General features: G+C 39.3%; 2 protein-coding genes and 1 non-coding gene across 3 annotated transcripts; all 3 read left to right on the top strand.

The window, feature by feature from the left end:
- The first annotated feature begins 3,534 nt into the window (after positions 1–3,534).
- On the top strand, positions 3,535–5,196 carry LOC121913503 (Wilms tumor protein 1-interacting protein-like). The gene is made up of 6 exons (XM_042436161.1): positions 3,535–3,568; positions 4,302–4,369; positions 4,477–4,539; positions 4,617–4,747; positions 4,914–4,965; positions 5,113–5,196. Exons 3-6 carry the CDS (start codon positions 4,537–4,539, stop codon positions 5,194–5,196), a joined length of 270 nt encoding a protein of 89 aa, XP_042292095.1. The 5' UTR covers positions 3,535–3,568; positions 4,302–4,369; positions 4,477–4,536.
- Positions 5,197–12,553: 7,357 nt separating this feature from the next.
- nrm (nurim) lies at positions 12,554–19,613 on the top strand. Its single transcript, XM_042435646.1, has 4 exons — positions 12,554–12,764; positions 14,466–14,659; positions 15,527–15,703; positions 17,327–19,613. The coding sequence occupies exons 1-4, from the start codon at positions 12,608–12,610 to the stop codon at positions 17,642–17,644; spliced, it is 846 nt and encodes a 281-aa protein (XP_042291580.1). The 5' UTR covers positions 12,554–12,607; the 3' UTR covers positions 17,645–19,613.
- trnak-cuu lies at positions 13,060–13,132 on the top strand. The gene has a single exon. It is a non-coding gene; the product is annotated as a tRNA-Lys (tRNA).
- Positions 19,614–20,728: the final 1,115 nt, after the last annotated feature.

The following is a 20,728-nucleotide window of genomic DNA, read 5'->3' as shown; positions in this document are numbered from 1 at the left end:
GTGGAGTCCTTGTGTGACTTCCCTCGTGTGGCACAATGGTTGCCCTATTTATAAACATCCGAACATGCCAGGGATTGTTGGCATCGTGGTGTATATCTCCAAAATGACGCAGGGGAAGGGTGTAGATAGAGATTGAATTAGTGATTTCTTTCTGTTTTAATGCCTAATATTGATGTTGAATTCAGGAAAGTATGTATGCCGCCAAAACTGTTTGTCCCTAATGAAATAGTACTAATAATATAGAGATAAAATACAGAAATTGCTGGTTAAATTCATTAAAATTCACAATCATTGAGCACCAAAGGCAAAGTCTCTGAAGAAATATGTGTGATGACACATTAAATGGGCAATATGTTCACAGGTCATGCATGGTCCGCTGCTGTAAAATGATTATTAGGATGTGACTAACTGGTTGATGCCTGGTTGCGGCTCTATACTGTGAATAACACTCCCAGTGTTGCAGATGCTCCCTCCTGCCTCCACATGTCTCATGACGCTGACATTCCTGAACAGAAACATACCTGAGGGCAAGACCACTGAGCACACACACACACACACACAAACACACTGACACCTGTGTTATGTTTGTGAAGGCTTATGATATATTGATCCAATATCTGATCTGATCCAAACTGAATTTTGTGAGTGAATCCTAGACTATATAGCTCTGACCTTACTTGAACCCTTAGCCTAGTTTCAACACAATCATTTTCATATAAACCTGAAACTCAAATCCTAATACAAAACTAATACAGCTAAAAGAGTGAAAAATGTTCTCACTTGTCTCTCTTTGTGAGGTCTTTTTAATCCCCAAAACTCAAGCACTCACACACACACCTATACAGTCAAATACTAGTGACAATGAGGGTTTTTTTGTGTGTGTGAAACCAGTCTGACAGCATGCAGTGTGGGCGTAATGGTGACTATAGACAGCTTCAGTGTCTCCTAACAAGGGACCTCAGTGAAGAACCAGCAGCTGTCAGAATTCCCCTCCCCTCCCATGTTACTGTACAGCCAGGACAGACAAACATGTGCTGCAGACGGCCATGAGGCTGCTGGTTTTCATACCAAGGACTAGAGTTTCAAATGCTTCTTTTGTGAAAGTTGTGAGGAGAGTTAATGAGTTTTTTTTTTTTAAAACAGACAATCACCTCTTACTTGGCATAAAAACCGTAGACTGTTGAGGTGTTGGATAGGTGGACAGTATATCTGTGTTCAGTCATTTTGAGTTTTTTTTCATGATCTCCTTGTAGTTCTACACATTAAATAATAATGAGAGAGATCAATAGAAATGTGGACAATGAATTAAGAAAATAAGAAAGATTACACGTCACAAATTCACAGAATAATAAAAACCCAGGATAAAAATAATAATACAGATCAAAGTACAGACTTTCTGAGTTGTTTTACAGTGAATTACAGTCAGTTTACTCAAGATATGAAATTCATTTCTGACTGTTATTTGGGCGGGTCTGATTCTGGGTCATGAGTTTTAAAATGAAGGGCCTGAACAGTCCACATGAGGGCAGTAATGCAGGACTCTTGAGCAGTACTGATGATTGTAATAAAGCATAAAATAACACCAGCTGATGCCAGGGTTGTACTGATTTTATCTGTTCATCCTGGACACTGTTGGTTCTGGGGATCAAACCTGATGTCCCTCAACAAATTAGTGTTGCACATCCATAAAGCTGGTGTGACAGATTTTTTTTTTTTAAAAAAGGAACCTATAATCAATATTTTTTTTTATTAACAATGTATTTACTGTTTTGATTGACTCTTACCGCTCTCATAGCATTGTTTTTGGTCACAGCAGGCAGCTGTTTTCATCAAAACAAAGAGCAAAGCTCTAAAAAACCCACTGTAAACCACCTGCTCAGCACCAAACAACAAACAGACACAAATAGTGACCAGCTGGTGAACATTAGTGGAGCATTTAGCAGCTAAAAACCAGAAATTTCCCCTCAGGAGTTGATAGAGACTAAAAACAGAGCCAAAAGAGAGAGAATGACCTACATTCATTAGGAGGACAGAAACACGACTCCAAATGAATGATAATGTTGCTCCGTGCAAATAAGCAGCTGCTTGCTAAGAAGTTTGCCACATCAACTTTAAAGATTATTAGATGTCAGTGTTGCATTCAGATGTTTTGTTTTGGCTGCCCTCAAGTGGACAGAAAAATGCAGCTGTTAATGCAGCTTTAATCCCTAATACGTGTCAAACTACAAAAACATTGGATGCTACATTTCCCAAAACACAACTCAATAGTGCCTTTCATTAAACCCTCTCTGCCTGGTAAATGTTGATGTCTTTCAAACTCTACGCCCTCAGGCTTTCTGTCTCAAGCTAAAATAACCCTGATTACATTACTATGACATCATTGGGGGCTATTTTTTTTCAGACATGAGCCTCAGAGGACATTGTACAGCAGTTTTCACAGGCTGAGTAGTGCTCCCAGTGACTAGTAAAGTGAACTTTGTGTTTACAGAGATTAATAGCCAATGCTTAAAACGTGTCCTTTATTCAACTTAAAACTCAATGAAACCCATTTTAGTGGGGGGGGTTCCGCTGTAGCTACATTTCTATCAATGTGAAGCTGTTTGTATCTTCTTCCCCTTATTAGTTCACATGCCAGAAAAAAAAAACTTGGGAAACCCTCCACTGAAAGCAGGTCAGATTTCGATTGGACAGTCACATATGAATGTAATTTGTTTCATGCATCTCTATCGAAAAATGTTCCTGGAATCATAGACACTGATAACAGTAAGAAAACTTCCCTTAGCACAGAAGTGACCTCAAATTCCTGGAGGTTAGAGACATTATTCCTAGAATGTTTACATATACTAGATGTCCATTTTATTAATGCAGATACAGCAGCAGCAGTATATACTATAAATACTGCCCTCATGGTGTGTACAAAATATACCACTTGGCCTGGACTGTTGCCACCCACTCAGCCAACCACCATGGAGGAGTCAGGGGGTCTGAAGACTCATTGCCCCCAGAAAGACCAAAAGCACCGAATGCAGCACCCATAAACACGGATAGCAGCTCCTCTTTCAGCTGTCTGCGCCGCACGTAAGATTAAACCCCCAGACAGTCTGAAGTGTAGGCTCCCACAGGGAAAGCCAACTGGGAAAAGTAGGAGATGGACACCAATTCTAGTTCCAATCATTGCTTTGGTAAGAGAGGAATACACTTTTCTAACATAGTTTTTTAAAGCTCTCTATAGGCTTAAACAGATCAGGAGCCATCGTGCGTGAGTGTATTTTCAGTCTGTATGTTTTCAGTGAATGGAGAGTGGATCAGGTTGCTCAGTGAAACTGCTCAGCTGTGACACAGAAATTAGAGCACATTCATTGTATTTGCTCATTGTGTTGTGGATTGTGTGTGTGTGTGTGTGTGTGTGTGTGTGTGTGTGTGTGTGTGTGTGTATATGTGTATATGTGTGTGTGATCTTTATCAGGAAACTGTACAAGATGCAGTAAAGCGGTGTACAGTGCAGAGAGAGCCTGCCAGGCGATGGGACATCTATTTCACGACACTTGTTTCACCTGCAGCGTCTGCAGTGAGTCTTCTGTATGTGTGTGTTCAGATATTATGTTTATTTGCGCAAATGAATTATGGGTACAACTTTTGACTGACATACTTGTATTTCTCTTATTTTGTTTTTTAGTTTGTGTGTACCTTACCACATTTCCTTTTTTTGATGAATCCATACACTTTTGATGGGTTTTTTTTTTGTAATTCAGTGTTTTTTGGGCAATAAAACAACCATATATGATAAAATAATAAATTATAAATTACAATAAAATTCATAATACTATTTGCAATACATAATACTACACTCATACAGATAATAATAATAGCAAAAAACGTAATAAATCAAATTAAATCAAATTAAAATGTTAGTCTTTCACAGCCACTTTTCCATCTTCTCATAAACAGATCATGGAAGGAGTGGCTGCATTTATCCTGGCAGCAGATGAAACATAATGTTTTTAATCATCATATGTTTATGTGTTTGTTTTTATTTATTTTTTTGTGTGCCCTGGTCTCAAACAAACTATGTTTTTTCTTGGGTGTTTTTTTTTGTGATTGAAATGACAAATAAAACTGAACTTTAAATTTTATTGTTTTGGAAATCTAAATGAAAACATATATAGTTAAACAGGTTTATGTTGCAGTGTTTTTCTAATCTCTGAAGTGAATCAGCAGTATGTTACTAAATATCACATTATGCAAGAGGAACCACTCCCTACATTCACTTCACTTCATGTGCAAATCTGTTTCACATTTAGGTAAAAAGCTTAGTCGGCAGCCATTTTTTACAGTGTCAGGAAAGATCTACTGTGAAGATGACTTTTTGGTGAGTATGCTGTTGTTGTGTTACTATATAATGGGTTGTAATGTGGCACAAACATATCAGTTTGCAGCAATCTATCAGATATTTATTAATTGAATTGTTTAATGTAGTACTCAGGAGTTCATCCATCCCCAGAAGTGTGCATCAGCTGTGGGTATCTAATCAAGGACATGGTGAGTAAATATTCAGTTAAATACGTGTGCACCTATGGTGTTTGTAGGTCTTATTAGGGGTTTGTGTGCACCATCAGGTCCTGCAGGCTCATGGGAAGTCTTACCACCCGTCCTGTTTTCGCTGTGTCATCTGCAGACAGAGCCTGGAGGGTCTGCCCTTCACTGTAGACACAGACAGCCGGATTTACTGTGTCAGCGACTATCACAAGTGAGTTTCTTATGACAGGACTTGTGCGATTACAACAACAGGGCCAAGCCCTTTATTTCACACCCCCGGACAAATGAGTAAACCAAACCCTGCCCTACAGGCTACACATCAGCTAAGTCACACCCAGAGTGACGTCACTGCTGAGTCCTGTGACTTTCTGTTTCAGGGTCCAGGCCCCCCGCTGTGCTGCCTGCAGGATGCCGATACTGCCAACTGAGGTGAGCCTCAACTAAAGCTACTGTAAATAAATATATGTGTTTGTTTGTCACATTTTGAAATTGTTCATTAATGGCAAGTACAGTAAATGTGATAAATTTGTTACCTCTCTGTAGAAATACTGTAACAATTTTCCTCCTTTGTTTCAGGGCTGTACAGAGTCTATTCGAGTGGTATCATTTAACAGAAATTACCATGCAGAGTGTTACGGAAGTGACGTTAACCTCATCTGAAGACAGGAGGAAGTTGACATCACTGTGTGTTTGCGTTGGCCTTGTTTCCCCTTGTTTTGTGAATGAAAAGAGTGTTTTTTAAGTTTGTAACTGTAGAATTTTGCACAATCTCTTGTCTGTAATAATGTAGGAGCCATGAATGGATTAATTGAATGAATTGCAAAGTAGTAATTCTTTTGTTTTATATTTTGGGTTATTTTGGTTTGTTTATTATTGCACGATCACGGGGATTGATAATCAGGTCACATGGATATGGGCGGTGGTATCCTATAGTTAATTTAAGCACCTGTTCACCTGCATGCCAGCTGGTAAGAGACAGAGGGTGAGTGGGTCGTCGTATTTTTTGCTGAGCGCTGTTTTTCACCTGAACGCTGTTTTACACCTGAACGCAGTTTTACACCTGATCGCTGTGATTATTTTGAGTATCCTATATTTTGTGAAAGTTATAATAAGTTGATCACTTTCATTAATAAAAGTTATTAAGCTACAGTTTTGATCTCAGCGAATCTTTTTGGTAGCGTGTCGGACAAACGGCAAACAAGGCCCTACCTCAGCCTCTCAGCGACTTTTACGTTGTTGCCAGTAGTCGCTACATTTTTGTCAACAAAAAACGGCATTAAAAGAAACATCACCGGATGGCGCATGGGCTCAAGGATCGATTGGACGGGGATTAAACTAAGCGATCATCGGGGGTAAATGACTGAAGAAGGCACCGGCTTTCAACTATCACGACTTCAGGAGCCGCAGTCAAAGCCAACCACAGAAGCCAGGTAGGCTTACCGGTGTTTATACGCATTAAGCTGTGTATTAATGGAAGGAATGCGGCTTGCATATTCACTGCTGTGTGTCCGCTGAGGACGACTGGCTGATTGATTACCGGTGCTGAATTATCTCCGTGATGCAAAAATAAAGAATCTCCGCTTGGTCTCTTTGAAATTGCCGCTGCGCTGTTGATGTGGAAATGTGATGTTTGCTGGATGAATTGCCTTTCGGTCTGTGGATGTGTCCTTAAATGCACAAATAATGTATTGAAAAAGACATCGAAAAGGAACTCAAAAGAGGAAAAATGAGTCAAATAAATGCTGGTGTTGCAAGTTCTCAAATGGAGTGTGGGAAAAGAAAAGTTCAACTCACCGCAAAGGCGTTGGTGAATAAAATTGAAAAGCTTCAACGGGAACGCAAAAGGACTGTGAATAAAATTAAAGGGCTCATACCACAAATGAAATCATTCATGAAAAAAAGGGAAAACGTCTCTCATGTACAACCCCTTTTAGAGAGTTTAATTCAACTTTGTGAAAATGCCAACATGTCACATAATATGTTGATTCCTTTACTCCCAGAGGATGAACAGAGGAAACAAAATGAATGGTTTTCCAGCATTGTGAAATACAGCAACACATTTAAAGGGCATGTTGAACAATGGTTGAGTGAACCAGAGGAACTGCTCCACAATGACAGTTGTGTTCAATCTGATCCTGTTGGAATCAATGAAGATGTGTCTTTTCTTCAAATAGCTGATGAACCTCAAGTAATAATGCAGGCTGCATCCATAATCATGACAGATGATATACAAGATGATGTAAAGCCAAGTGACAGTGTGTCAAATGTGGGAAGCAGAGTGTTCAGATCACAAAACTCTGCAACAGGAAGAAAGTCTGCTGCTTCTAGTATTTCATCTGCACGTCTTAAAGCTGAGGCGGACTTAGCAGCTTTAAAGATAAGACAAAAATTATTAAAGGACAAACACGAACTGGAAGAAGAGGAGGAACGGCTACGTAAAAGGAAGGAGCAGCTTCAACTGGATGAGGAAATTGCTACACACATGGCTAAGCTAAATGTGTTCAGATCTCAGAGCATCCTAAGTGGGAAAACCTCTATAACAAAGCAATCAGATGGGATGAATTCTTATTTGGAAAAAAGACAAGGAAAAACACAAACCCTCAGTGCTAAGGCAAATTCATTTATTCCACAAATGTCACAAAAGGAAATCAAATGTGATCACCTGGATACAGGAGCAAGGCCTGAGGAGAAAAATCCATCTCAGTTCTTTCATTTGAAGCCTATGTCTATAGGGTGCCATGAACCCCAGCAACATTCAGTGTATCATGATGCTCAAGCAACTACACAAATGCAATATGGAAATGTGTCGTATGCAAATATGGGTCCAGAAAATGAAGACCAAAACAACATGCTTGGTATTATGAGGAAGCAAAATGAAATCACTACACTGTTGATACAGCAGCAATGTCTTTCATCTTTGCCCAAGCGAGATATACCAACCTTTGATGGTGATCCATTAAAATATCATGCATTCATGAAGGCTTTTGAGGATGGTGTGGAAAGGAACACTGCGAGCCACAGTGACCGACTCTATTTCCTGGAGCAGTACACTAAGGGTCATCCAAAAGAGTTTGTTAGAAGCTGCCAGCACATTGATCCAGAGAGGGGATATGTTAAGGCTAAGGCTTTACTACAGGAGCAGTTTGGAAATGAGCAGAAGGTTGCATCTGCATACATGGAAAGGGCTCTTTCATGGCCTCCGATCAAAACTGAAGATGTAAAAGCTCTTCAAGATTACAGCTTTTTCCTCAGAGGCTGCTGTAATGCCATGGAAGAGGTGCAATACTTGCATGAGCTAGACATGCCTGCCAATATGCTGGCCATTATAAGGAAACTGCCTTACAAATTTAGGGACAAGTGGAGAACTGTAGCCTATGAACTGCAAGAAAGGCGCAGCCAGAGAGCTACATTCATTGACATCACTAATTTCATTGAGAGACAAGTGAGAATCTTAACTGACCCAGTGTTTGGAAACATACAGGATGCTCCATCGCTGACAACAAACAAAGGTGTAAGTAAGCACAATCCACAATCTCGTTCTGGAATTAAAGGAACTAGTTTTGCTACCACTGTAGCCCCTGTGGGAAACAAAACTCAAACTGGAACCAAAGGGAAGGAACATGTTCAAACTGAAAGGAAGACATGTCTTTGCTGTGGAGGAGGTCACGCATTGGATTTGTGTCCTCAGTTGGGGAAAAGAGCACATAAAGAGAAGATTGGCTTCTTGAAGGACAATGGTGTCTGTTTTGGCTGTTTGTGTATTGGACACATCAGCAAAGATTGCAGAAAACGGATTTCCTGTGCAAAATGTGGTCTTAAACATCCAACCATACTTCACATTCCTCCAAAGGAAAAGGAATCTTACCTAGCTGAGAGGAAAGCAGAGGTGTCAGTGGACAGCACTCTGGTGGCAAGTGGTCATACTGGGGCTGGTGATCACGATTGTAAACTTCCCATAGTTCCAGTGCAAGTTAAATCCAGAAAGGGGAGCAAGATTGTCACCACCTATGCTTTCTTGGACCAAGGCAGTACAGCAGTATTCTGTACAGAGTCTCTGATGCACAAGCTTCACCTTACAGGGAAGAAGGTACATATTCTTTTACGGACAATGGGCCAAGAGAAAGTTGTGAGCAGTCACATCATGTCAGGCCTGGAGGTAGCTGGCTTGAATGAGGAGCACTTCTGTGAACTGCCCAAGGCTTACACGCAGATGTGCATGCCTGTTCACAAAGGGAACATTCCGAGACAGAGTGATCTTCAGAGATGGCCTCATTTAAAACATGTCAATTTGCCTGAGATTGAGGCAGGGATTGAGCTGTTGATAGGGACAAATGTTTCTAAGGCCTTGGAACCATTGCAAGTCATACGCAGTGTTAATAATGGACCCTATGCAGTAAGGACAATGCTGGGTTGGACTGTGAACGGACCACTGAAAGGAGACAGTAGAGATGCAATGGACTGTGAGCAGCCAGAGTTACAAGTGAACAGAGTGTCAGTTGTGTGTTTGGACGAACTTTGGCAGCAGCAATTTAAGGCAGATTTCCCTGAATGCAGCATGGATGAACAAACTGGCATGTCAAGAGAAGATCAAAAGTTTATGGAACTGGTCACAAACTCAGCAAAGCAAGTGAATGGCCACTATCAGATCAACTTACCTCTGAGGAAAAGGGACGTTAGCATGCCAAATAATAAGAAAATCATTGAGCAGCGTGCCTTACACCTGAAGAAGAGGCTTCAGAAGGATTCCTCATTTCATGCTGATTACATGGCCTTCAAGAATGACCTTGTTGCCAAAGGTTATGCTGAAAGGGTGCCTGAAGAGGATGTGGAACGTAGTGATGGCAAGGTCTGGTATATTCCGCACCATGGCGTCTACCATCCTACAAAAGGAAAGATCAGAGTTGTCTTTGACTGTGGAGCGAGTTTCCAGGGAACATCACTTAATGCTCAGCTCCTACAGGGACCAGATCTTACAAGTTCACTGATAGGAGTGATGACCAGATTCAGAGTCTTTGTTGCCAACCGAGTCTCAGAAATTCGCAAGGCCTCACACCCTTCTCAATGGAGGTATGTTGAAACTGCAAGCAATCCAGCCGATGTTGCCTCCAGGGGTGTGAAAGTAGATACATTTCTCAAGAATGCAACATGGGTGTCAGGGCCTCATTTTCTCCTTCAACCTGAGAGTGAGTGGCCTGTCTCTCCTGACGATGCTCTTCAACTTCCATCAGATGACCCTGAGGTTAAGAAAGCTGTTGCAGTGAATGCTGTACAGGTCAGAGAGGAGGTTGATGCAGTGACTCGCATGATCCATTACTTTGACTCTTGGACCCCTCTGAGAAAGTCTGTTGCTTGGATCTTGAGATTTAAGACTTGGCTCTTGTCTGTTTGTCAGAAGAGGAGACAATTGAGCATGGCTCTTGCACAGTCTGACTTGGAGACGGACCAACAAAGACATTCATTGAAGAAAGACAGCAGAGAGGCCTTGAAGAAAGCTGAAACGGGAGATAAAGAAAAGGATTCTGGGAAGAAAGGCCCCTCCACTACTGGGGCATCAGGTCAAGCAAAGAGCTTTTCAAGAGACAGAGATGGAAAAGCTACAAAGGATGAAAAAGGAGTTGTCAGCAGTAGTAGTAACAGCAGACCTCGTAACTCCTGGGTCATGGGAAGAGTCCTACAAACCTTTCCAGACAGGAGAGGTTTTGTGCGTCAGGTACGCATCAAAACAAAGAGCAGCTGCCTGGACCGACCAATAACCAAAGTCTGTCTACTACAGGAGGCCGAAGCTGGATAAGGAGTGGTTGATGCACATTGTGACACTTTGACCTCCATTTTGACTCTGATTTTGACTGACAGACATAGAGTGATGGTAAAGATCACTCTGATAAGACTATGTGCTAGTAACCTCTGGTCTTACTGACTTATGACTCATATACAGGATCGGGAGGAAGAAAGAAGATCGAAAATGTAAAGTAAATTTATGGACTTTGATTATTGATCTTTTAATTGCTTCATGCCTCCTATTAACATCTGCAATGTGAGTAATTATTATGTAATAACCTAATAATTAGGGGCTGGCGTGTAGGAGCCATGAATGGATTAATTGAATGAATTGCAAAGTAGTAATTCTTTTGTTTTATATTTTGGGTTATTTTGGTTTGTTTATTATTGCACGATCACGGGGATTGATAATCAGGTCACATGGATATGGGCGGTGGTATCCTATAGTTAATTTAAGCACCTGTTCACCTGCATGCCAGCTGGTAAGAGACAGAGGGTGAGTGGGTCGTCGTATTTTTTGCTGAGCGCTGTTTTTCACCTGAACGCTGTTTTACACCTGAACGCAGTTTTACAAATAAAGTTACTCAAAACTGATCCAAATATTGTATATGTCTGTATGTTTTCTTGTTACTTTAATGGCCTGTATGTGCTGATGAAAATTTATTAAAATTAGCAATGTCAGATTAAGGTTAAGATTATACTATGTATATTGCAAGCTTTAGTGCCAAATACTTCTATTTTGTTGTCTTTCTATGTTTTCAGCATGGAAACAAAAGACGAAAATGTTGTTTATAGAGTCTCACATTGCACTGACTTATAGCAGATGCAAATGAAAGCCTTTCTAATGTCCCCTGAACAGTGCTGTTAAGTAACTAAGCACATTTCTTCAAGTATTTTACTTGAGTACAATTTTGAGCAGTACTGACTTGAGTATTTTCTGCTAACTTGTGCTTCTATATACTTCTAATATGGTACTTTTTACTCCACTGCATTTATTTGACATCTAAACATGGTTACTTTGCAGATTAAGATTTTACATTCAAAACATATGATCTGTTATTATCCATCAGTACATAAATTGTAAAACAAATTGTAATTGTCAACCAGCTACAGTACAACATCAAAGTGGATCAGGACAACTTGTCCTGTTTAAGACAGTTGAAGGACCTGGAGGAGCTTTATCTGAGAATATAACCCTGATGATTTTGGGCTTTATAGACAACAAAGTTATAACAGAAAGTCTGCCTTACAAACTGCAGGAATGGACCTTAAAAGCATTTTTCAGTCAGTGATGATCTAATGAAAATATGCTGGTTACATTAGAGGAAATGTAGGGTCCAGCATTTTTGGAGCTCTGTGGACTAAAAGTCTGGATATCTCTGCCTTTTGCTGGATCAGTTTTACATGAATTCATGAAACAGAGGGCTGACAGTGGCAATGACAGCAGGGCCACCACTAGAGGGGAATGTTGGGTGCCATATAGACGCACCTCATTTGGACAAACTGCACTGTCAGTAAAGGGAAGTACATATGGGGATGACCTACCATTTGCAATAAGGGAGTGCCCCAAATACCCCACCTTTAAGACTCATCTCAAACAATGGCTCAAGGCAAACCAGAACTGTGATCACTTTTAACCAGACATCTGTACAATGTGATTTGTCATTTTCTTCTTGTGCATGTTGTCACTTAAACTGTTTATGTTTTTGTTACCTGCCTAGGGACAACAGATTTTTAATTAGCATTTTTTGCTGATTCTGGCATGTTTACATCTTGTATTTTATAGTGATGTTCATTGATGTGCTCTCTTGTCTCTATCAAATAAACAAACAAATAAATAAATAAACATATCTCTGACAAAACCCTAAACTTTTTGGAAGCAAAATACTGAATCAGTACCCGTACCCGTTTAATATATTGATACATTAATAACAATAATTCAATAATATTGTATAATACTCTGAAGGGGTCCATTCTGCAATGCACTTTTACTCTTTTATGTGTAAATTACATTTTACTGATAATAAATCTGCACTTGCAGGACTTTTACCTGCTATGGATTATTTTTACATGAAGGTATTGTTATCTTAAGATTTCAATCAATTATTACACTATTGCTCCTCAAAATGAACTTAATTTAACACAAATTTTCGATATTTGTGCCGATATTTGTGTTCATATGTTGTGCCGCAAAGCAGCGACACCGTGTGTTAATAATCAGTAAGACCACAAACTCCGCTCCCGGAAGAAACTACAGTGGAAGTTGCCAAATGAAGATAAAACACTGATTGAAATGGCGTCAGTGACGGTATCGTTACGTGGCTGGGTTTTCGCCACCGTGTCTCTGCTAAACTTTGCATTTGTTTTCATATCCGGTGCAGACTTCATTCGGTTCATATCATTTCGAGCCATTTACCACAACATCACCGGGGAGACGATACTGTGTCAAGGTAAGCTTCCGTGACCGCTTCTGGCAGGTTTCCAGAATAAGTTTGGTGGTGCAGGAGTTTTAATAAGAGGCGGCTGCACGGCTTCAGTCGTTACTACTGCAAGTGTCAAGAAACTGCATCACGGGAGGTTTTTACAACAAAAATGAAATTATGGTTTATAATGAGCAAAAAAAAACCCAATATACGTTAACTGGCTGAGCGAGCGTGTCAGTTTTATGAACATATAATTTATGAATGTACTCACTCAGTAGTAGAAATCAGTTGATATAGCAGTCAGACGCCACAAGGTGGCAGCGCCCGGCTAGCTCAGTCGGTAGAGCATGAGACTCTTAATCTCAGGGTCGTGGGTTCGAGCCCCACGTTGGGCGATACGACTTTTGTTTTTATATATTTGTGAGAGCCGACTTTTATCTGTTATGCTGTTTTTTTAATAGTGTCGATTTTATATGAGTCTGTGCGGCGTCACAGCTTTGTTGTGAATTTGAAATATTTAGATAGCCTGGGTTCCCACAGGTCCTTGAAATCCTTGAAAGTTTGTGAGTTTGAGATTAAAAAAAAAAAAAAAAAAAATCAAGGCCTTGAAAGTATTTGAAAGCAGACATTAATAGACATGGGTCATTGAAAGTGCGTGAATTTATATGTTTTGTGCAAGAGTAGAATATTGTTTAGCTGTGCTGTGTTAGAGAAGGCAGGAGACCACATAGTATGTGAGCTTCTATAAAGCCTGCTAGTTCTCATTATAAAAATTCTGTCGTAACAGTAATTAATCTTGATCCGTGTCTCAAACTATGCCATGTTGAGTCCTTGAATTTGAGGGAATTGGGCATGGAAAGTCCTTAAAAAGTCCTTGAATTTGATGTTTAAGAAGGTATGGGAACCCTGGATAGCAAAAACAACACTTGACACAATGACAATGATAAAGACGCCTACATGCATTCTGTATTGGCTTGTTTAACAGTAAAATGGGTCCATGATGTGTCATTTAGTGTCCCGAGTTTGTGTCATGTATTGCTTGGGCATGTTTAATGCATGCGTGCTTGCAAACAGTACCTTCTTCCTCTTCTTATGTGGGTTTTTATGGTAGTTGGCATCCTTAAGTTGCATTACTGCCTCCATCTTGATTCAATCATCCACTGTTGTCCATATCTATTACACTCTTTTAATTAGTCCAGTTACTCTCAAAAATCTAATTGTCAGTTTTTCTCCCTCCACACTCAAGCAGATCTTTAACCCTGACATCCACATGTTAGAGCCTCCGCAGCCCTGTGAGCCTCGCCTTTCTTTCCTCTTCATGCTTCCTGCATGAAATCAGGGCGTGCGCCACTGTCTCTTTTTCCTGACACTGATTACAGTGGTCAGTCGGGTGTTTTCCTGTGATAAAAAGTGTAATATTCAAGTTGATGTGACTCTTAATCTAGTTATAATTGTGAACAGTACTTGTGTGTTCATAATGCCCTTATGGATAACTGTGTGTTATTAGGGCCATGACTTTACATTGTTAAGGATGCAGTGTGTTAAAAAAGATGCATATCGCAAATGAACTAATCTAACTAAACAGGTAGTTTTATGTAAATTCACTTAATGTAACAGGATTTAATACTCAATTTAAAAGTAATTCATGACAATATTTAAACCCCAGATATAACTGGTGATCAGAATTTGATGTGACCTTTCCCTGTTTGTTCACATTGCACATCTAAGACTCCATACCGTGGTCAGTGGCCCTGCGGGACAGCTCTGTCTTGAAGTCTCTGGTGGTCGATCTCGGACTGCTGGCTCTCTTCACCGTGCAGCACAGTCTGCTCGCCTGGTCGCCTGTCAAACAGGCCTGCCAGTCAGTGCTGGGAGCCCTGAACAGGACGGCGTACTGCTTCACCACTGCGCTGGCTCTCCAGGTACAACAACACACACACTCAAAGTATGGAAAATGATGCTTTTATGGCAATAATTCACTGTGAGTTAGTCAGTTGCAATTACAGTGTAATAATTATCGATATATATGATTTTTATTTACATAGTTCCTTTATTGGTTGTGATGCTCTTTAAATAGTTTAATGTGTTTTGGGATTTATGATACAGTTTGATTCTCTTAATTAAATAGTTAACAGTTTTTTGGGCAATACTTAATATCTTTGCTTTCTGACAGAGGAATAGGTAAGAAAATTGATAACACTTTCATGTCTGTCTGTTGGCTAAATATGAAGTCATATCCAGCATGCGTAGCTTAGCATAAAGACTAAAAACCGGGGTAAAATACATCAAAATCCACCTCAGCAGCACACACAAAAGCTCACAAATGAACATGTTACATCTTGTTTGTTTAATACGACAATTAGCCATTTTTCAGGGGGTTATTTCCCTGTCTGATTATTTTTATGGCTCTTAGCAGTTGCCAGACAACCAGCAGAGACACCATATTCCCCCATTAAAAACAGCAAAATTGATGGTTTTACACTTCAGATTGGTGCAAATTAAAGCCACAAGATTTAATGTATTAATTTGTGAGTTTTAGAGGTGCTGGTAGGCAGGTTTTGTAACAGACAGAGCCAGGCTAGCTGTTTCCCCCTGTTTCCATTCTTTGTGCTAAGCTAAGCTAACTGGCTGCTGGCTGTATAGCCTCATATTTAACGGACACACGTGAAAGTGGTAAATATTTTCTCATCTAACTCTTCTCCAGAAAGCAAACAAAAGTATAACACAAAATGTCAAACTTTTCCTTTAACCGTCATGTACTAATCTCTCTGTGGCATTTTTTCCGTTAGATCTTGATGCGTTACTGGCAGCCGGTGACTGGCGCCCCCTGTCTGTGGTCAGTACGTCATGCACCCTGGAGTATCTGGTTCCCTCTGCTCTGCTTCACTGTGCACTTCCTCTGCTGGGCCATCATCTGCAGCATCCTCATGATCTTTGATTACCCAGAACTGCTGGGCATCAAGCAGGTAACCACAGCTTCATTAGTGCGCTATACTCAACTCATTAAAAAATAATCATCATTTATCACTATTCAATTTCGGCAATTAGTAATATTTTTGGGCATTTTTGGTTTTATATGACAGTAAACAGATGAAAGGTGACAGGAGAAGAAAGAAAGAGGAGGAATAATGTACAATAAAGGTGAAACTGAACCAGGGTTGTTATAATTACAGTTCATGGTATGGATCTTAAACACTAGACCACTGAACCCCCTTATTTTGAACATTAAAGAATAAGTGAAAAGACAATTTTGCAGCTCAAACATTCTGCAGTATAATCTGTCTTCTCAGAACACATTTGTCACGCATATTTTTCTCTCTGCTGTTTCAGCCCTCTGTGCAAACTAAAAGAGCGTTTTTCCTCAACCAAAACCAAAGCTTTTCCAAAACAGTCTCCAGAGTGCATAAATCTTAAAATGCCGGCTTGATGACAAAAACTGACGTAAGCCTTTTCTGTGATCACTCATTTTAAATGTCAGTGTAGTCGAACACACGTTAACCTGTATTTATGTAGATTTTTTTTTTATTAAATACTGATATTATCACCACAGTGCAGCAGGTTGAGAATGACTGCTGAGTAACGTGGTATCTATGAGCTGTGACTAAATGACTATTTCATACTCATTCTGTTGTCTGACAACAAAAAGATGTATACTAGGTGATCACAGACAGCAGGAAGGGACTGTTCGGCTGTGTGGAAGCAACTCTATAGTCTGTAACTTTCTCTATGATCACTCATTTTAGATGTCAGTATAGCCGATCACACAGCTGATGTCATGAACCTGTATTTACGTTAATTTTGTCAGACAATGTCACATTCATAAAATAACAGTTTGTCAGCCAGGCTGTCTGTCCTTCATTGTGTGTTAGAGTCAGTGGTCTCTATGAAAACAATCTGGAAACGCTATTGAGGAACCAAGACGGTTTCACACAAAAACAGTGTTTTAAAAATTAGATGGCTTAATGTAGACGTAGTCTTAGTTAAAACTTAAAATATCTGAAAGTGAAAATCAACCCACAACACTGAGCCTGATCTATATTTCATGAATTTCATACAGCCTGTTCCACAGTAGTTAGTAATAAAAATTCAAGGAAGATGTACTTTCACATGTAATTCTGACATTTTGCCCTATAAAATGCATAAAATGAGCAATGTGAAATGTATCAAAAGACATTTCTGGCCACATATTGAGTTGTGATTAGAATTACTGCCCGTCTCTGCTTCAGGAAACATGATTTCTTTTTTTTAGTGTGGGCGGCTGTCAGATTTGAACTTTTAACCCCAAACACAAATCTCTTTGGGTTCAGATGAGAACCTCAAGAGGATCAACAACCCAGTTAATTCAACATCTAATTCCGCAATTCACACCCACATCTAGTATTAATATCCTCATTTTGATTTGCTGCCTAAACAGGAACTTGTGCGTAACGGGGACTGTGTAATCCATGATAGGGATATGAAAAAACATCTATAAATGTTACGTAAATAGATTGACTCATTGTTGGTGATGCTGCTTAACCTAATTCGCCTCTCTGTCCCCTCCCTCCCTCTCATACTGTCTCTCGCTCCCTTTCCTCCTTCTCTCTCAGGTGTATTATGAGTGTCTTGGTTTAGGGGACCCCCTGTCTTACAAGTCACCCCGTGCCCAGCGCCTCCTGTCTCACCTCCGCCACCCGGTGTGTCTGGAGCTGGGTGTTGTGCTGTGGCTGCTGCCGGCTTTGTCTCTGGACCGGCTCCTGCTGGCGCTGACTCTGTCGACCTACCTGGCCCTGGCACACTCACTGGACAAACAGGATTTAGCCTACCTGTGCGTCCAGCTTAACAGCAAGATGCAGATCTTTGCAGAGCCACAACGGGGCAGCGCCGACGCCAGCGACCAGGACAAGAGCAACCACAAAGAAAAGTGAAGTGAAACTTTTCTTACTGCTGTGACATGAAGCTGACTGCTGCCTTAATATCAACCAGAAATACTGTTCAACAACTGACTGTTAATCTGCACTCAAGAGAGCCTCTGTGATCCTCCGTGAGCCTGATATCTGCTGTGCTGAATAAGAACAAACAAACAAGCTCTGGTCATTTCTGCGAATGACGCACGACCACAATCAAACTGAACTATCTGCAACTTGACACTGTAATTCTTAAATATTCTTTTCACTGCATATGTGGTTTCAGAAAAGGAGAGTTTCGTTCCAAAATGAGATTTTATTCCAACCCTCGGAAAACACGGACACCTCCTTTACTGATAAATGTATGTCTGTTGCTGTAGGGTTGTGTTAACTCTTACAGGGTTTCTGCAGGTCTTGAAAATATTGAAAAGCTTTGAATTTAGTTTATAGCTGCAACAATAAGTCGACTAAACCAATTAGCTGATTGACAGAAAATTAATCTGCAACTAATTTTGAGTAATTTTTAAGAAAAAAATGCTAAAATTTTCTGGTTCCAGCTTCTTAAATGTGAATATTTTCTGGTTTCTTGACTCATCAATGATAGTGAACTATAAATATCCTTAGTCGCAGCTCTAATTTAGGTTCTGGGTAACAATAATTGACATTTTTTACAATTTTCTGACATTTTATAGATCAAACAACTAAATCAAGACAAAAGTTAACAGATTAATCGATAATGAAAATAATCCTTAGTCGCAGCTCTAATTTAGTTTCCTCCAAAACGGCCTTAGATGGTATTAAAACATCTTAAATTTAATTCACAAATGTCTTGAATATTTTCTCTTGCCTGCCGTAGGCAGTAATGTTGGTTATAATTTTATTTTATTTTTTCTGATTGCGGGCTTTCAGGTGATGTTATACATCTATAAACTATGTTTATGAATTTAAATGAACTAAAATAGTTATTATTAGTAAAATAATAATGAATCCATCTATCCTTTTTCTGACGCTTCTGGTCACATTAATTTAACTAATTGTATTAAATTATATACTGCAACGAGGTACTGAAAAAATATGATATAATAATAATAAATAATTATAGACCATATCGTCCCTTCCATCATACTTTCATACTTTGGACGGTGTGATCGTGAAACGGGTATTAAATTGCATTCTGTATTCTGTGTGGTATTAAAAAGGTCTTAAAAAGTTTTAAATTTTAACTTGCAGAAGTCCTGTGTGTTAATATTTAGAGTGAACTTAACACCTGTACTAACGTAACGCTACATTTTTGAGTCTATCTCTTATCTTCTGATTGAATTTAGGAAGAAAGATTTTTTCAAAGTGGGATACCATGCGCAGAATTTTTGGAATGAAACTCTCCAAATATACAGTATATTATTTTGTAACTACACTGAATGTGTTTTTATCACAGAGTATATTTTTTTACTGGCTTTTACAATCCATGTGCCAACTGTAGGTACAAAACACTGTATTTCTCTGCACACTGACTTCATATTTAATTATCCTCGAAAAAGAATGTCATACTGAGATTTCGCACTGGCTAAAGCACAAACATGCAGCTTTGTTTTTCATGATTTGCAGCTATAAAATGAAAACAAATCTCGTGGCTTTTCTGAGATTATGAATGTACTCCTCACTTGCTAAGGTTGTGGGCGCATTGACAGTAATGTAAAACTAACCGCAATCCACTTGAATCTGAACAAACTGCATGGGTTTGGTATTTCATACCTTAACCTTTTTCATTTTACTTGATAATCTAAGTAACTCATGTCTTAAATTAACTGCTTATTAGCAGAGTCACCAGTATTTTATGAAATATGTCATTAATTCTTAAATTCAAAGTACTGTAATCTTCTGTTCTACTGTATATCTATTGTAGGCTATTTTTTTTCCCATGTCTGCATTGTGGCCTCACTGTAATGACTAATAATTTTCAGTATTTTCAAGACTGTGTTAAATAAATATAATAAACTGTACACTGTAGGTGTGGTGTGGTCTTCTTATTAGGTCTTTCATTTATTTCTAAGGGCCAAGTTACACCAGTTTATAGAAGCTGTTTTTGGTTTATTTGCACTCTTCTATATAAACTTTTCATTTGTTTACTGGTGAGTTATTCGCTCTCTAGGAAAAAAAGTCCACAGAGATATACTGAAAACATGACAAAAATCTTTGTCAATTTGATTTGTTATGCTCAGATGGACATAGGAGGAAAACACATAAAGATATTAATTAAAACTTCAACAAGAAAAAAATATTAATTTCACACTCCTGGTCATTAAAATGTAGTTAGGTTTCTGAATTAGACTTGAGAGGCTGAGGAGTAGTGTGGAAATTACAGACAGATTGGCTCGGGCTGGCAAAAACAAGAGGAATATTGGAAAAATAGAGTATACAGTGGAAGAAATAACTGTAGTGCCTTCCTAATTTCTCCCTATTCTGCGGAATCAAAAAAGAAGAAGAAGAAAAAAAAGAGTTACTTAAAGGGGCACTCCACCAATTTACTCATTACAAGAAGTTCAACTCAGCCGGTGAAAATGTGAAGATGTTTAATGTCATTAACTTCTTTAAGTCTGAGAAAATAACCCTGATGCTAAAGGATCTAATGAAAGAGGCTGTAAGGTTGCATTATTGGAATTAGCCCTGCACTTTATGGAAGTACAATACTAAATTGCTGGATTACCCCTTTAAATCCTAAGAATAGATAAACTGCGTCTCTGAAATTGGCTTATTAGGCATTATTTCAGACATGTTAAAACTAAAATATACTGTATTTGCTGAAAATGATACTTTTCATTGTTATGAAGATGATCACAGCCTCCTGTTTGGAAACGTTATAATCAGAGAAGTTTACCAAATCGAGCACCAGAGCTGCGGCCAAATGTAAGAAGATCCGAATTATTGTCTATATTCCAAGACTTTATTCATTCTGGTAGGATTATGAGTACATGTTGGCATTTTTGGGGATCATTTTCAGGTTACAGGTGAATAAAGTCAAGTTGTTTTGATCTCGTATTGTTGAAATAAGCTCCCAAACCCTGGGTAGATCAGACGCAGGAGGGAAGTCTTGGCATGAAAAAAGTA

This window comes from Thunnus maccoyii, chromosome 15, assembly GCF_910596095.1.
Source record: "Thunnus maccoyii chromosome 15, fThuMac1.1, whole genome shotgun sequence".
Classification (NCBI taxonomy): Eukaryota; Metazoa; Chordata; class Actinopteri; order Scombriformes; family Scombridae; genus Thunnus; species Thunnus maccoyii.
Note: the sequence above shows the minus strand (reverse complement) of the source record. Positions and strands in the feature narration are given on the sequence as shown.

Excerpts from the sequence above, each read along its gene's own strand:
- LOC121913503 (XM_042436161.1), top strand. Across the intron at positions 4,748-4,913 it reads TGTGTCAGCGACTATCACAA|GGTCCAGGCCCCCCGCTGTG; the intron begins GTGAGTTTCTTA and ends TTTCTGTTTCAG. Across the intron at positions 4,966-5,112 it reads TGCCGATACTGCCAACTGAG|GGCTGTACAGAGTCTATTCG; the intron begins GTGAGCCTCAAC and ends CCTTTGTTTCAG.
- nrm (XM_042435646.1), top strand. The coding sequence starts at position 12,608 with ATGGCGTCAGTGACGGTATCGTTACGTGGCTGGGTTTTCGCCACCGTG. Across the intron at positions 12,765-14,465 it reads GGAGACGATACTGTGTCAAG|ACTCCATACCGTGGTCAGTG; the intron begins GTAAGCTTCCGT and ends TGCACATCTAAG. Across the intron at positions 14,660-15,526 it reads CCACTGCGCTGGCTCTCCAG|ATCTTGATGCGTTACTGGCA; the intron begins GTACAACAACAC and ends TTTTTCCGTTAG.